This window comes from Heterodontus francisci, chromosome 36 (genome assembly GCF_036365525.1).
Source record: "Heterodontus francisci isolate sHetFra1 chromosome 36, sHetFra1.hap1, whole genome shotgun sequence".
Taxonomy (NCBI): Eukaryota; Metazoa; Chordata; class Chondrichthyes; order Heterodontiformes; family Heterodontidae; genus Heterodontus; species Heterodontus francisci.
In genome coordinates this window covers 50,113,534-50,131,425 of record NC_090406.1, presented here as the reverse complement: position 1 = coordinate 50,131,425, position 17,892 = coordinate 50,113,534, and the positions used below count along the sequence as shown (strand labels likewise).

Genomic DNA, 17,892 nt, shown 5'->3' with positions numbered 1-17,892 from the left:
CCCCATCACCGTCCCTCCTTTCACCCCCTCCCCCATCACTGTCCCATCTTTCACCCCCTCCCCCCATCACCGTCCCTCCTTTTACCCCCTCCCCTAATAAATGTCCCTTCTTTCAGCCCCTCCCCTAATCACTGTCCCTTCTTTCACCCCCTCCCCCTATCACCGTCCCTCCTTTTACCCCCTCCCCTAATAAATGTCCCTTCTTTCAGCCCTCCCCTAATCACTTTCCCTTCTTTCACCCCCTCCCCCCATCACCGTCCCTCCTTTCACCCCCTCCCCCATCACTGTCCCTTCTTTCACCCCCTCCCCCATCACTGTCCCTTCTTTCACCCCCTCCCCTCATCACTGTCCCTTTTTGCAAGGAAGATTTGCAAGGAAATTAGAGAGGTGCAAGAACTATAGAGTAGTTATAATGGGGGTCTTCAATTATTGTAATATAGACTGGGATTGTAATAGTCTGAAGCGCAGACAGGAGCAAGTGTTTCTGAAATGTGTTCAGGAGAATGTTCTTGATCAGTATGTTTCTACCTCAATGAGAAAGGAGACATTGCTCGATCTGGATCTAGGGAGTGAGGCAGTGATAGCATCATCAGCTTTAAATTAGCTGTGGAGAAGGACAAGGAGCAATCCAGAGTAAAAATATTTAATTGGAGGAGGGCCAATTTCAATGAGGTGAGAATGGATCTGTCTCAGTAAATTGGAATCAAAGATTGGCAGGAAAACTGTAACAGAGCAGTGGGCTGTTTTTAAGGAGGAGATGGTTTGGGTACAGTCGAGGTAAATCTCACAAGGGAGAAGGTAGGACAACCGAAACCAGAGCTCCCTGGATGACGACAGAAATAGACAATAAGATGAAGCAGAAAAAGTGGGCATGTGGAAGATGAAAGGTTGATAACACAGATGAGAACGAGGCTGAATGTAGAAAGTTCAGAGCAGATGACACAAAACGTGGAAGGATTGTGAACTGTGAGAAGGATAGTGATGGACTTCAAAAGGACATAGACAGACTGGTAGAATGGCAGACATAGGGCAGATGAAATTTAATGCAATGACATGTGAAATGATACAGTTTCATAGGAACAATGAGGAAAGGCAATATCAATTAAAGGATACAATTCTAAAGGGGGCGCAGGAACTGTGGGTTCTGGGGGTATATGTGCACAAATTGTTGAAGGTGGCAAGGCAGGTTGAGAAAGAGATTAATAAAACATATGGGATCCTGGGCTTTATAAATAGAAGCATAGAGTACAAAAACAAGGAAGTTATGGTGAACCTGCATAAAACACTGGTTTGGCCTCAACTGGAGTATTGTGCCCAATTCTGGGCACCACACTTTCGGAAAGATGTGAAGGCTTTAGAGAGGATGCAGAAAAGATTCACGAGAATGGTTTCAGGGACGAGGGACTTCAGTTGCATGGATAGATTGGAGAAACTGGGGCTGTTCTCCTTAGAGAAGAGAAGATCAGAGGAGATTTGATAGAGGTCTTCAAAATCATGAGGGGTCTGAACAGCGTAGAGAGAGAGAAACTGTTCCTATTGGCAGAACAGTCGAGAACCAGAGGACACAGATTTAAAGTGATTGACAAATGAACCAAAGGCAACATGAGGAAGAACATTTTTACACAGTGAGTGTTTAGGATCTGGAATGCACTGTCTGAGAGTGTGGTAGAGGCAGATTCAATTGAGGCCTTCAAATGAGAATTGGATAAGCACCTGAAGGAAAAAGATTTGCAGAGCTACGAAGAAAGGGCAGGGGAGTGGGACTAGCTAAATTTCTCTTGGCGAGAGCCGGCCAGCACAGACTAGTCTGGGGGGAATTGTCGCTTTCTGTACTGTAACCATTTCAAATTGTTAAACTGCTGTGGTGGGATTTGAACTCACATTTGCAGGATTATTAATCCAGACTTTTAGGATTACTAGTTCATTACACTCCTGTATTCAATTATAGGGTCAGTTGGGTTACAAGGCCTGGAGGTTTGAAAGTCAGTAATTACCAGTGATACCTTTGTGTTACTGAGTGATGTGAGAGTCCCATGTTCAAGTTGGAACTTATAAGGGCACAAAACGTGTAGCTGATTTGGATGATAATATAGCTCTTTATTTTGTGATGGTCTGATTTATCATCTTGATTGGGATTTTTTCCATTTCCCTATTTTCAGTTTTTGATTTCATTTCTATTTCACAACTTCTGTTTTCTTCATGTTGATGTCAGTTAATCACAGACAATCGGAAATAATTTCCACTCTGTATCTTTGACACCGGCCCACTTGAACCTAACATCATTGGTCTGTTAGCCCTGAGAGGAATAGGTGTGACCAACCTTGCGCTAACTATGGCAGTGCCAAACTGACAAGAGGGACCCCATGAGAACTAATTTTTCACCATCCTGGGGAAAGACCTTTCTACCACAGCAACACAAATGCAATGAGGGAATCTCCATGGGGTGGCATTGCCCCTGACGATATACTGCCGCTTAATGTCATGTGAGTCTTGAAGTTTCTGTGCCACCCACCATACTTAAACTGCTGAATACTCAATGTGACAAGAGTTTATATCAACCACGCCCTCCCCATGGCCAATAATTTCAAATCATAGTTGGTACCTCAAGCATTTACATCTCCAGTAACTTGTCCTCCCTTCTGCAAAGCTAGCAATTCTCACTCAGCTTCTCTCATTACTTTATTTAGTGTGGAAAGGTTTGCACCCAACAAAACCCATTCATTCCTGCTGGTGACTGAGGTGGACATTGGAGATCTATTACTGATTAAGTTTAAGTGGGAGTCCTCCTTAACGTGGAATTCACTGTGGAAAAGGATGAAAAGTTCCATCGCCTGGTACAAGCTGCCACTCTGGACCACCTCAGTCATTTCCAGCTCCGATATCCATGTGCGAAGGATCCGGGTGAAGTCTGGAGAAACGCAAAAAAAGTAAGGAGGATGATTTGAACACAGAGTTTCTCTAAGCTAACTTGCTGTGCTTTGATTCATCTGAGAGGGACCATCAGCTCAATCAGAGGTACAAAGAGCAGTTGATCGTACTCTCTTGAGATATAAACAGGCGATTAACAGAATGTGGTGTAGATCATTGACGGACTTCCCCTCAGCACTGGTGCTCTGGAGAAAACAATGGCTATTATTGGCCTTGTCTTGTGTGACAGAAGTAGAATTACATAGAGTTTACAGCACAGAAACAGGCTATTCGGCCCAACTGGTCCATGCCAGTGTTTATGCTTCACACGAGCCTCCTCCCACCTCTCCTCATCTAACCCTATCAGCATATCCTTCTAGTCCTTTCTCCCTCATGTGCTTACCTAGCTTCCTTTTAAATACACCTCTGAATTACGCCTGCCATATAGTTTCATTTATGTCATCATTGGGATACAACAGTGGAATTTCTCGATACACCAGCCCCATCTCTGTCTGCGGAACCTCTGGAACAATCTCCATTAATTCACCTGAACTGAGATAGCAGTTTTCTACTGATGCTGAGCTTCGTCCCATCAGCACTGCAAGCCATCATTACCAACATTATTTAAACTATCCTGTAATATCCCCCCTGACAAACACAACCTATACATTCTCCGAGTTCCCCTCCTTCACTCACAATGCACTTGCAGAGCTCCCCCACCACCTTGACAAACAGTCCCCTGACTGAGTCAGCATAGCGGCAATACCGGCTACAAACCCCACTTCTCCTACATAACTCCGGTGAAGTTATCTTCCCTCTTGAGGCACCGAGGACTCTCGCCTCAGTGGCAGTAACTTTTGAAAGACATGAAACTGAAGGCACGTGAGTGCCACACGTCAAACACAAAATTGAGAACGCCTCGTTGAATTGGGGTGAATGACATTCAAATGTATGTAAAACCGTATGTAAAACATTTAAATGATGATGCCGTCACGTCGGGGTGGCAGTGCCACCATGGTACTTTGGCACCTCCGACAAAATCGGAAATGAGCATTAAGCACCGGGTTCTGTGGCGGACAGCTCCGCAGGGATTCTCCAGCCTCACCACCCCTCCCCCCCCCGCCAATGATCCCGCATTCAACTGGAGCGTAAAATCCAGCCCTGATGACCCGTCTTTGTGGGGTCAGATTAATGGAGAATACATAAGTGAAAATATTTTTTAAAATATGTAAATATGAGAAAAAGATGATTGTCACATCCAAGGGTTTGGTGCTAATGAGATATTAAGAAATTAAGCAATTTGACTTGTCTTTTCTATTTAGTTATATTGAAATCTGCTTGGTTTTCTATTATGATCCATACACTACCTGTCTCTGCCTCTCTAGAATGGTGTTCTGTTTAAAGGACTCCTCCGTTGGAATCTCCTCCTCTCAGGAAGCCACCTTGGTCAAATGTCCAGCCAGCCTCAAGCTAGCATCCACTGTGAGGTAAGGATGAGCTGCAACTAACTCTGAATTTCTTGTCTTCTTTCCTCCATCTCCAAAAACCATTGACACCTCTTACATCTGACCAGCAGAAGTCACTGAGCTCCATTCATCTTCCCAACATCATTGGCTTGTGATATAAAACTGCTGCAGAGCTTACATCTAGGGATCCGACTCTGCTCCAAGCTCTTAGGCTCAGGATTGTGCGATTAAAATCCGTTTAGACCCCTGCTTTCCTCCCAAACTTCAGGTGCAGGAGTGGAATCTATACAAACCCCGTTGTCCAGTTTTCCGGAAGTTAGTATTGGACTCTGAGAATCAAACTAGGGAGGAAGATCAATGATGCTAATGATTTACCGCCAAGTTTCTGTTCCAGTTCAGGCTTTCTCCCAATTTCTGTGCTCGTCTTCTCAACCAGACTGAGTTCTTATGAACCAAAGCCTATGGGGTAGAGCTTAGTCCTGGATACCCTCATTTTGCGGGCAAAAGGGACCAATTTTGGGGTACACCATCTGACATCTGCAGATGTAATGGCTGTTTTATGGGCATCCCAGGTGTCTGCCTAAAACATATATGAATGTGGGGCCTAACAGGTGCTTTAGGTCCTCTCACTGGTTGGCAATCAGTAAAGTGGGGGATGGGTAAAACATGTCAACTAGGGCTAAGGCCCAATTGTGGGATGGTCTCTAGGCTCAAAGATGGGTTTCACTGCCTGTACAGATATGTGTCTTTAATCTCTGCCATGTTTGGGTTCGTGTCTGTTGTATATTGTTGCTGGCATTTCAGATTCTAGGTTGAGCTTTGTTTACAGAGGTCTCGGAGTCAATGTAAATCTGAACAGTAACTCATTTATTATATTTACATGGGCTATTTACACTTTCCATAAGCCTGTCTTGTTGCTATTTCTCATGATGCTTCTTGCTTCTCCCCAAGCCTATTACACATGTGATCTCTTACATCATCATCACCCTATACTACATCTTTGTAGTCTTTGTCCATATATTTTTAGATATACACATTCATTTTGACTTTACATACTACCCCATCTCCCCCCAAGTCTCTGACATCACAGATTCAATCTGTCAGGAGATTTCACAACTCTCCCTGATCGTGTTCTTGTCGGACTCGGAAGATCAGCACTCTTTCTCTGAACTCCTGTTCGTTGATTTGGCTGGTCTTCATTGAGGTTTGTAGAATCTGGTTTTCTCTGAACTTCAGGATCAACATCTGGTTCATCCAAATATCTAACTGATTGACGTCTTTGAGGAATAGGGATAAGGTTCTCCGATATCACCTTCTGGAGAGTGAACTAAATAAAATCTCTGATGATTTTCAACTCTTTGGATAATTGTTCCTCCTCTGCCTTGGTCTCATATCCATACCTTTTGTTCTTCCGTCAACTTGGGTAGGTTTCTGGTACGATAACGCCTATTGTAATTCTGAGCTTGTTGTTTCCTATAAGACTTCTCTCTGTCTTGAACTCTCTGATAATTCTAGCCCTGGAAGTAGTTTTTTGGGTAAGATAGGAAGTTGAGTTTTGAGCTTCCTCCTCATCAACAGCTCTGATGGTGTTAATCCACACAGCAATGGAGTAGATCTGTAGATTAAGAGTGCAATTTGAAAGTCTTTGTTTATCTTTAACAAGTAACATTCATGCCACACAAGTGACAGGCAATGACCATCTCCAACAAGAGAGAATCTAACCATCTCCCCTTGACATTCAACGGAATTACCATCGCTGAATCCCCCATTATCAACATCCTAGGGGCCACCATTGACCAGAAACTGAACTGGAATATCCCATATAAATACCGTGGCTACAAGAACAGGTCAGAGGCTAGGAATCCTGCGGTGAGTAACTCACCTCCTGACTCCCCAAAGCCTGTCCACCATCTACAAAGCACAAGTCAGGAGTGTGATGGAATACTCTCCACTTGCCTGGATGAGTGCAGCTCCAACAACACTCAAGAAGCTCGACATCATCCAGGATAAAGCAGCCCACTTTATTGGCACTCCATCTACAAACATTCACTCCCTCCACCGCCGATGCACAGTGGCAGCAGTGTGTACCATCTACAAGATGCACTGCAGCAACTCACCAAGGCTCCTTAGACAGCACCTTCCAAACCCGCGACCTCTACCACCTCAAAGGACAAGAGCAGCAGATGCATGGGAACATCACCACCTGCAAGTTCCCGTCCAAGTCACATACCATCCTGACTTGGAACTATATCGCCGTTCCTTCACTGTCACTGGGTCAAAATCCTGGAACTCCATTCCTAACAGCACTGTGGGTGTGCCTACCTCACATGGACTGCAGCAGTTCAAGAAGGCAGCTCACCACCACCTTCTCAAGGGCAATTAGGGATGGGCAATAAATGCTGGCCTGGCCAGCGTCGCCCACATCCCGTGAATGAATAAAAAAAAATGCTTTAATGGTTCTGACTCCTCTTTCCACTTCACCATTAGATTGAGGATATCTTGGGGAACTTGTAAGATATACAAATCCACATTTTCCCATAAACTGCGTGAAGTATTTGTTTACAGACTGTGGCCCATTATCTTACATAACTTTGTCAGGAATGCCATGCATTGCAAACATCTCCTGTAAAGCTCGAATTACAGATTCGGTAGTCATTCTATGCAACCATTTAACTTCAGTCCATTTTGAAAAATAGTCAATCATGATCATGTAGGATTCCCCCTGACACATAAATAGATCCATCCCTAGACGTTCCCATGGTCTGGTTGGAAATGGTGTCAATATGAGGGGTTTCCTCTGGTCTGGTCTGTACACTGCGCATACCTGGCAATTGGAGATCATCTGTTCTATATCTCTGGATATCCCTGGCCACCAGACAGACGACTGAACCCGTGCTCTGCGTTTTGCGATACTCATGGGGCCCTGATATAATCTTTCCAAGATATCTGTCCGGAGTGAGAGTGGAATTACCAGCCTGTTGTTATACACCAGGAAATCATCATCCATGATTGTGATGTGCTTCCTGAATTCGAGAAAGATTTTCATTACCACTGGGATGTTGGTGCAGCCAACCTTGCCTGTAATATTGGTGCATTCGGATGCATTCCCCATCTCCCTCTGAGCATGATGAATTTCTTGGAGTTTTTGTGAATTTGTCGGCCATTACGATGCAGTGAACTGTGAGAATGACTCAATCTCGTCAACGAAGTTAACATCCTGTTGTGTAGGATGGTCAACAGTAGCTCTGGATAAAGAATCAGCAGAAATGTGCATCTTGCCTTGTATATATACTGTGTCGTACGTGAATCTCATTAGATTTAACCAGAAGGTTCACCAGACTTGTTCCCGGGATGGTGGGACTGTCCTATGAAGAGAGATTGGGGAAACTGGGCCTGTATTCTCTAGAGTTTTGAAGAATGAGAGGTGATCTCATTGAAACCTACAAAATATTTAAAGGGATAGACAGGGATGCAGGTAAGATGTTTCCCCTGGTTGGGGAATCTAGAACCAGGAGACACAATTTCAAAATAAGGGGGAAATCACTTAGGACAGAGATGAGGAGAAATGTTTTTACTCAGAGGGTTGTGAATCTTTGGAATTCTCTACCCCAGAGGGCTGTGGAAACTCAGTCACTGAGTACGTTTAAAGCAGAGATTGACAGATTTCTAAATACAAATGACAAAGGGGATATGGGGATAGTGTGGGAAAAAGGCATTGAAGTGGATGATCAGCCATGATCATATTGAATGGTGGGGCAGGCTCGATGGGCTGAATGGCCTACTCCTGCTCCTATGTTCCTAAACCTTCGTCTACGGAGGACATTGGTTGAATTTTGCTTGCGACCGCCTTGTTAAGCTGAGTGAGGTCTACACAAATGCGAAGAGTACCGTTTGGTTTGGGAATTGGAACAATTCCTGAACACCACTTTGTTGGTTTCATGACAGGAGAAATGACTTCCATCCTTGCCATCTCTTCTCGCTGTATTTGGACTTGCTTCATCAATGGCTGTGGTATCTTCTTGGGCCTAAAGATTCATGTCAGTTTAGCATCTTCTCTCTACGTCATGCTGTAATCGGTCTTAACTCTCCCAAGATGCGAAAACAGTTTTGGAAATTCTGCTTGAAAGTGGCTCTTGGATTCTTGTTGCTTGATTTCATCCACTTTTCCAATAAGATGTAGATCTAAACACGCTGTTCTGCTCAAAAGAGAAAATTCTTGGATCTGTAGAACGTACCAGACTAATACCTGGAATGGGTAGGTTGTCTTATGAGGAATGATTGGACAGGCTAGGCTTGTATCCGCTGGAGTTTAGAAGAGTAAGAGGCAACTTGATTGAAACATTTAAGATCCTGAGGGGTCTTGACAGGGTGAATGTGGAAAGGATGTTTCCCCTTTTGGGAGAATCTTGAACCAGGGGTCACTGTTTAAAAATCAGGGGTCGCCCATTTAAGACAGAGATGAGGAGAATTGTTTTTCTCTCAGAGGGTCGTGAGTCTTTGGAACTCTCTTCCTCAAAAGGCAGTGAAAGCAGAGTCTTTAAACATTTTTAAGGCAGAGCTAGATTCTTGATAAGCAAGGGGGGTGAAAGTAAAGGCCTGCGCAGGTCACGATGAAAAACCCGACCCGAACCCAACAGAACCAAATCAGACCTGAGCCCGACCCGGCCTGAGTCCCTCCATTTTTTTTCCCATGCCCGACCGTACCCGACCCGACCTGACCTGAGCCCGACCTGACCACCGGAATGTTCTCTTTACCTACCTTGCCACTCCGAATCTGCAGGAAGCTGCAGCATGAGCGCGATGACGTCATAGAGATGCTCACTCGCTCACTGCGCAGACTCAGAGTTTCCCTCCATGACGTCCCAGACTCCCAGCTGAGGTAGGCTTTTTTACTTTTAACACTTCTTGCTGTGTGTGTCCGTCCTGGACCCAGCCTGACCCGAGCCCAACCCGACCCGGCCCGACCTGACCTGAGCCCAAAAGCCAGACCAGGAAGAGCGACCCGACCCAACCCGAAGCTGACACATGTCCTGTCGGGTTCGGGTCGGGTAGCAGGCCTTTAGGTGGAAGGTGGAGTAATCAGTTCAACCATGAACTTATTGAATGGCGGAGCAGGCTCGAAGGGCCGAGTGGCCTACTCCTGCTCCTAATTCATACATATGTATGTACAGTGTTTCCAATATCTTCTTTCCCTTGACTTTCAGTTCAATCCCCCCGGATCGAGTAACTGAGGGTCGATTGGTTGCAAGTAATGTATTGATAACCACGGTTCGTTCTCTGACAAAACTGTGACACTTGCCCCAGTGTTTAGTTTAAAATTAGTAATATGCCCATTGACATAAATATCTACTGTCTAGAAGGCCTGGTTAGGGTCACTGATTTCTCCAAGGAAATTTCCTGATTTATTTTTCCATGAAGTTTGTTCCACTTCATTGACAGTTCTTTGCATGAAGACTTTTTGTTTGGAATCTTTAGGAGTAGAGGTCTTGCTTTGGCACATTTTCCCGAAATGGCCCATTTTCTTACAAATAAAAGTATTCTTCCTTATTTGGAGGACACTGTTCGTGCCTGTGAGTCTTTTTGGCGCCACACTGCTGGCAGTGTTTCGTGGCGTCTTGCACCTTCCTGTCTGAGTGCACCGTCCTGTCTGAGCGCACCTTCCTGTCTGAGCGCACCGTCCTGTCTGAGTGCACCGTCCTGTCTGAGTGCACCGTCCTGTCTGAGCGCACCGTCCTGTCTGAGCGCACCGTCCTGTCTGAGCGCACCGTCCTGTCTGAGCGCACCGTCCTGTCTGAGCGCACCGTCCTGTCTGAGCGCACCGTCCTGTCTGAGCGCACCGTCCTGTCTGAGCGCACCGTCCTGTCTGAGCGCACCGTCCTGTCTGAGCGCACCGTCCTGTCTGAGCGCACCTTCCTGTCTGAGCGCACCGTCCTGTTTGAAGATTGTTTCTCAGTCCTGGGCTTCAGGAACTGCACAGTCACTGAAACTTTCCTTACCCAAGGTTTCTCATCCCCTCTTAGGATTGCTCTGTTTTGTTTTCTGAGCTCTGCCTGTTGCACTATTTGAATTGCTTTCTTGAGGGTGAGGTCTTCTTTTGACGGTAAAAGATCTGACAAAGACTCGTCAATTCTGCCTTCAGGTCTCCAAACTCTCAGCCTCAGCCCGTCTGTACAAGTCATTAATGAAAGCATCCACCGATTCACATAGCTTTTGGACCCCTCTATTAAACTTTGCTCTTTCCAATATCTTATTACTTCTCAATTTAAAGTATTTATCGAAGGCTTGCAAAACGTCATCAAACTTATCAGCGGTTTCATTGATGCCCCGCCTTGCGATCACATCATCAGCTATTCCACCTATTGAGTATAGCGAAGTGTTTACTTGTTCAGCTTCAGACTTGCTGTGCAGCTGGGAAGCGATTCTGTATCTTAAAAATCTTCTCCTTCACAGAAACCCAATTCTGAATCTGGTTCAGTCGTTCCAAATTCTCAAACCTTTCTGGCATCATATAGTTTGGATCCATATCCTTCCTAAACTCTGGAGGTCATTTTATTTCTTCTAGAAATTTTCTTTGTCACTGTGGAAGTGTTCCTGCTCTTTTTGAAAGTTTCCCACTCTTCATGGAGGTTTCCCGTACTTTTCCCTTGTGGTCTGCTCGAATAATGGCCACCAACTGCGGATCTGCCTTTGTGAGGTTTCAGCTTTTCCCTGTTTTGCCTGCCCAGTGTGCCATTAGACAATGCTTCTATCCTTCTCTAAAAGTTGCTCACCCGATCCCTGACAGTTGCTTGTTTCTGTGCCTCACAACCTGAGATCGCTGGACTTAGATTTTTCTCACAGGCCACCATGATTCTGTAGTGCAGCCTGAATGCTTGTGTGCAGTAGACTCACCCACTCTCTGTGTCTTTTTGCATCTACAAAGCAGCTTTGGAGCTCTTTGCAGCCTCACCACAAGATCTGCAGTCCTTTTGGTGCTACTGTACCATGTTGGGCTTCTTAAAATCTTCTGGGTGTGTTCCTCATTGCCATCATGTTGCTAGCATTTCAGATGCTAGGTTGAGCTTGGTTTACAGAAGTCTGTGAGCTGATGAAAACTTGAACAGCAACTCATTTATTGTATTTACATGGACTGTTTACACTTTCCATAAGCCTGTCTAGCTGCTATCTCTCATGATGCTTCTTGCTTCTCCCTGAGCCTATTACACATGTGATCTCTTACATCATCATCATAGTGGAAGGTGTTACTCTTACTATTCCAAACATTAACTCTTTCAGACCCTTATACTACAGTGTCAGGAGGTCAAACAATCAGACCATACTTGTGCTCATTGAAAAATACATGGCATTCACATCATGTCCTCCCATCACCTCTGCAAACCAAATCAAACAAGCTGCAAACTATTTACTCAGATCCATGTACAGACAAAATAATAGATAGAAACAAAAGGACAGAAGTTCAGTAAGCCAGCCCATGCAATCTTAAAAACGAAAGAAACTGTTCAGATATTCTCTGGGTCATAAATGATATTGGATGTTTGCTCACAGAGCCCATGTTAGCACATTGTGGTGAAGCAGGGAGGGAACAGAAAACCAGAGAAAATTGTATCTTTTCTTTGACGATAAATGATTTCTTGACAATACTCAGTTGGCAGGATAAAAGACAGAGGCGCAAGGGGAGAGCCAACTGTGCAACAGCCCCAACAAACAAATTTCTCTGCAGCACCTGTGGAAGAGCCTGTCACTCCAGAATTGGCCTTTATAGCCACTCCAGGCGCTGCTTCACAAACCACTGACCACCTCCAGGCGCGTATCCATTGTCTCTCGAGATAAGGAGGCCCAAAAGAAAGAAACTCAGGCAGACAAGGTGTGAACTGAGGATTGAAGTAGTTTAATAGTCTGACAGCAGTTGGAAAACCTATCTGGTTAAAGAGTGCAACGTTTCAAATTCATCTCGTCCTTCAGCAAACTTACAACTTGATTAACTGGGACCAAATGCTCAGCCTGTACCACCCACTTTTCCCTCCCACTCATTTTGTCAGTGGGGAATGGTTTCTGTCTGCACCTTACCTGCCAATTCTGGAATTTTCTATCAGAGGTGAGGGCAGATGATTGGTTGATTCAAGGAATGCATCATCCGACATACTCAGTAGTGTGCAATGTCAGAGCGCTGTTGCATTCCTCGGGGCCACTATTTTGAGGCAACAATCAGTGTGGGGGAGTGAGGAAGGGGGAGTGGGGCTTTAAAATTATTTAAAAGGCCACTTTGCTCCGTACACCCAATCGCATGCATTTGGAGATTTAAAAAAAAATTCTATAGCAGTGCTGAGGGCCGCCCGCTACCCTACACTATAGCAGCTTTTAGTTTACCAAGGAACTGCTAGGGCAACACCTTTAGTTTTATTTTTATTTATTTATTGATAGATACAGCACTGAAACAGGCCCTTCGGCCCACCGAATCTGTGCTGACCAACAACCACCCATTTATACTAATCCTACATTAATCCCATATTCCTACCACATCCCCACCTTCCCTCAATTCCCCTACCACCACTAGGGGCAATTTACAATGGCCAATTTACCTATCAACCTGCAAGTCTTTGGCTGTGGGAGGAAACCGGAGCACCCGGCGGAAACCCACACGGTCACAGGGAGATCTTGCAAACTCCGCACAGGCAGTACCCAGAATCGAACCCGGGTCGCTGGAGCTGTGAGACTGCGGTGCTAACCACTGCGCACTGTGCCGCCCTAACCACTGTGCCACTGTGCCGCCCTGTTTCCATACCTTAGATCTCTGTGGGAAGTCACCTATCCATTCAAGACTTGAAACTATAACCAGGTTGAGTGGAGCAGAGACACAGTGAGGGGTGAGTGAGGAGGCTGCTATTTGCCCTCCAGCTGACAACTATTAAGGTCTAGGCAGAGCTGCAAGTCATACCTCATAGAGTCATAGGGAGGATTTTCCCTGCAGGCTTTTGAACCCCATCCCCCCCATTCAGGCTCAAATGGGTGTCAGAAGCCCACACTGTGTCGGAAACAGTCACTCAATGTGATTTTCCCTGGAACGGTCAATTAATGGCCAGAGGGCAGGCTTGCCTTCAAATTAAGGATGGTGGGCAGGCTCTTGAATCAGGAGGGCCAATCAGATGCCATCCCAAGTTGAAAGCAGCAGCAGGCTGCCTTGACACGTAAGTGAAGGAGAGGGTGCTTCAGAATGGAGGTGCTTTCTCTCCAACCTTTTCAAAATTTAAATTAAAAATGGGATTTGCAGCCGGGGCCACCTATGTGGGGGGCTGGGGGAGCCCCTCCACAAGACAACCTGCCACTAGTGCTGCACCCAGCCTGACAGGGAGGGCCTCTAGGCCTACCTGGAGGGCTGGCTCCCCATCCCCCCACTGGTCTCCCATCGGGAAGCTGTCTCCAGGCTGCTGAACTGTCCCCTCTGGGTACCTGTAAGTCAGTGGAAAATCCCATTTGACCTCTGTCAGGTTCAGTTGGCTACCTCCAACTTGCGGGCGAGTAAATCTGCTGCCCTCCGATCCCGCCTGCAGGGAAAATGTCCCGGGGGTGGAATGGAGCTGGGGAGCTGGCACACAGGCTGGCGACATGAATTTCTATGTCCGCCCGCCTCCGTTCATGGCCCCGGCGCAGGATAAAGGTCCAGCCCATAGTGTCATTATGGCAAAAAATAGGCAATTTGGCCCAGCGAGTCTCTGCCAGGGTAGTTGAGCGGAACCAATGTACCTGTTAGTAAGCAGGGTTATGAAAGCTGACTGATGTCGATCTCTGTGTCACTGATATCGTGTTTCACCTTTCATTTCTCTCCCTTTTGCAGTCCCCGCAGTCACAACCACTGAGAGGAGTTACTGGCGATGTTTCACTGGACCAAATCAGCACTGGCGAGCAAACGTTTACCCCCATAATAAGACTCACCCTTTAGACCCTGTTTACTTTTTGAGATGGTATTTATTTGTATACATTGTAAAAATACTGTAAATATTCTGCACGATAGTTGCACATGAACCTGTTTGTTAGATATTGCTTGTAATATGATATTGCCAAAATAATTTAGATTTTTTACATGTAATGGTTTCCAAAGATGTACAGTCGACAGTGCACTGGCCCCTCCCTCTTGTATTGGTACAGTCTACAGTGCACTGACCCCTCCCTCTTGTTGTATTGGTACAGTCTACAGTGCACTGGCCCCTCCCTCCTGTTGTATTGGTACAGTCTACAGTGCACTGGCCCCTCCCTCCTGTTGTATTGGTACAGTCTACTGTGCACTGACCCCGCCCTCCTGTTGTATTGGTACAGTTTACAGTGCACTGACCCCTCCCTCCTGTTGTATAAGCACAGTCTACAGTGCAATGGTTGTTCCCTCCTGCTCTATTGGTGCAGCCTACAGTGCACTGGTCCCTCCCTCCTGTTGTGTTGGTACAGTTTACAGTGCACTGGTCCCTCCCTCCTGCTGTAATGGTACAGTCTACAGTGGATTGGCCCCTCCCTCCTGTTGTATTGGTACAGTCTACAGTGCATTGGCCCATCCTCCGGAAATGCTCATACACCTAACTGATTTTTAGAATTCTTTTATTAAAAACCAGCTCTTTGCTCCTGGGTGGATGTTTAAGAGGTTGATTTGTTGTTCTGATGCAGGACTGCTTTAAACTATAAATGTGTTATAAGCGAGGCTGAACCTGAGGTCATTGGACCATTTTACTGGCATGGATTAAAGATTGATTAAAAGGCAGAAAGCAGAGAGTAGGAATAAACAGGTCATTCTCGCGCTGGCAGGCTGTGACTAGTGGGGTATCGCAAGGATCAGTGCTTGGGCCCCAGCTGTTCACAATATATATCAATGATTTGGATGTGGGGACCAAATGTAATATTTAAAAGTTCGCAGATGACACAAAACTAGATGAGAATATGGGTTGTAAGGGAGATGCAAAGTAGCTTCAAGGGGATTTGGACAGACTTAGTGAGTAGGCAAGAACGTGGCAGATGGAATATAATGTGGAAAAATGTGAGGTTTTTCACTTTGGTAGGAGGAACAAATGTGCAGAGTATTTCTTAAATGGCAAGAGATTAGAAAGTGAAGATGTACAAAGTGACCTGGGTATCCTTGTCAATAAGTCACTGAAAGCTAACATACAGGTGCCGCAAGCAATTAGGAAGGCTAATGGTATGTTAGCTTTTATCGCCAAGAGGATTTTTGTACAGGAGTAGTGAAGTCTTGCTTCAATTGTTCAGAACCTTGGTAAGACCCCACCTGGAGTACTCTGTGCAGTTTTGGTCCCCTTACCTTAGGAAGGATATTATTGCCATAGAGGGAATGCAACAAAGATTCCCCAGACTTGTTCCCGGGATGGCAGGACTGTCCTATGAAGAGAGATTGGGGAAACTGGGCCTGTATTCTCTAGAGTTTTGAAGAATGAGAGGTGATCTCATTGAAACCTACAAAATATTTAAAGGGATAGACAGGGTAGATGCAGGTAAGATGTTTCCCCTGGTTGGGGAGTCAAGAACCAGGAGACACAATTTCAAAATAAGGGGGAAGCCACTTAGGACAGAGATGAGGAGAAATTTCTTTACTCAGAGGGTTGTGAATCTTTGGAATTCTCTACTCCAGAGGGCTGTGGAAACTCAGTCATTGAGTATGTTTAAAGCAGAGATTGACAGATTTCTAAATACAAATGACATAAAGGGGATATGAGGATAGTGTGGGAAAAAGGCATTGAAGTGGATGATCAGCCATGATCATATTGAATGGCAGAGCAGGCTCGATGGGCTGAATGGCCTACTCCTGCTCCTCTGTTCCTCTGAACACCACTAACCTGCCGACCCATCATTTATTACAAGTCTGCCGCTCTCAGTCAGCCCCAGGACAGCCTTTACCATCTCAGCAGTTCTGAATTCCAGCCACATCAGGTTGCCAACCCTGCAGGATTGTCCTGGATTCTCCAGAGAGTAAAGAGTAATCTCCAGGATACTGCTTGAACAACCCAGGAGAAAAATCATTGTGGCTTTAAAACAAAATTGTGCATGTTTTTCTTAATTTTCTATGATCACTTTTATTAGTTTATGAAAACATTGGAGGCGAGGGAAAGCTTGCTCCAGGAATATATCCAATCAGTTGGTAACTCTAATCGTGGCTGATTTTAATAAGTCGACTGTTCTCTAAACCTCAGTGCTAACTTTCGCCTCCTCTGCAGTACCTCATAGATCTGTTACAAGCACTTTACTGAACTGTGCATCAGGCCCCCAAGCTCTGCGTTTGATGAATTGCATCTTGTAATGGCGGCTGTTCATGTGAGTTAGGAACCTGAGCCTGAAGATTTTTGGTGTAATGTTCGATGTGTGTTTGAGGAATGCTTTGTAATTGAGCTTTATTGACTCGGCCTGTACTCGCACTGCCAGTTGAATTCCAGAAGCTCCTGGCGGAATAAAATTGATGGGTTGGACACTACAGCCTCCCACTGACATTGAATGGATGGTTGCTGCTGTAATGGACCATGGTATTAATGAGTTTAACTTGAACCAACAGCTCCTATAGTAACCAGGCTATTTCAAACGCAAGTCATGTGAGAGAAAGTGACATCATGTACGTCATTAGGCCTATTTATGTTGAGATCAGTATTGTTGATGTAAATATGTATAGATTCTGTTTGCTTTAATAAACCAGCTGACTAAAACCACTCTATTGTCAATGCTTGGAGATGCCACATTTAGTTGGGTTGGGTCTCAGTCAAGAAGGTGTAGGTCATTCTTGCAGTTTTGGCAGGCAGGGAAAAATGACTCTCTAGTTTGCAAATAGCGGACCAATGATGAAGTGGCATTGGTGGCGGCCAATCGGAGCCATGCCTGCCATGCAGAAACTGGGAAGGCAGTTAAAATCCTTGCTGTGTTTTCACTGCCTTCCTGGCAGTTGGAATGAGCAGGCATGAGATGGACACCCACTGGAAGCCAGTGGGGTCCTGCTCTAAATGTGCAGACCAGCTCTGATGATGTCATGTGGGCTGGACTGCAATTTTAACCTGAGGCCTGTCCCGTCGTGCCGTCCTCACTCAACTGAAACAGGACTGGGGCCTTGTAGGCCAACAGAAGCCTAATGATTGGCCCAAGCGCCAGTGGCTCGTTTGTCAGATCGCCAGTGATGCCCCCCTACTACCCAAAATCCTGCTTTTGCTCCCACCTGCCCACCAGATGGTGCTTCCCTCTGGGTTTGGTCAGGAGACTGTTGTGGCATATACAGATGAAACCCATGAGTTACAGTCACCTGGGCCTCACAGTCATTACCTCATTCGAGTGGGTTTCCACTCATCCCATCACCCTCACCATTCCCCTCACTGGATTCACACACTAGCTTAAATATTCACTTTTCTTTCTGGGGACTTCTCACCAATAAAGGCAATGCCATCACATTGCTGCAATCTATACTCCATCACCCATTGCAATCAAGCCACTCATTCCAAACTCACAGCAGACCAACACGACACCCATTGCCCAATGATTGCAAAGAAACAAA

General features: G+C 45.6%; 1 protein-coding gene across 1 annotated transcript in view; it reads left to right on the top strand.

The window, feature by feature from the left end:
* The window catches only part of LOC137351810 (lipoprotein lipase-like), a 45,856-nt gene extending 28,812 nt beyond the window's left edge, over positions 1-17,044 (top strand). Inside the window, exons 8-10 of the mRNA XM_068016664.1 lie at positions 2,688-2,927; positions 4,293-4,394; positions 14,206-17,044. Of these exons, the coding sequence (XP_067872765.1) occupies positions 2,688-2,927; positions 4,293-4,394; positions 14,206-14,227 (364 nt within the window). The 3' untranslated portion in view covers positions 14,228-17,044. The remainder of the gene's footprint in view (positions 1-2,687; positions 2,928-4,292; positions 4,395-14,205) is intronic.
* Positions 17,045-17,892: the final 848 nt, after the last annotated feature.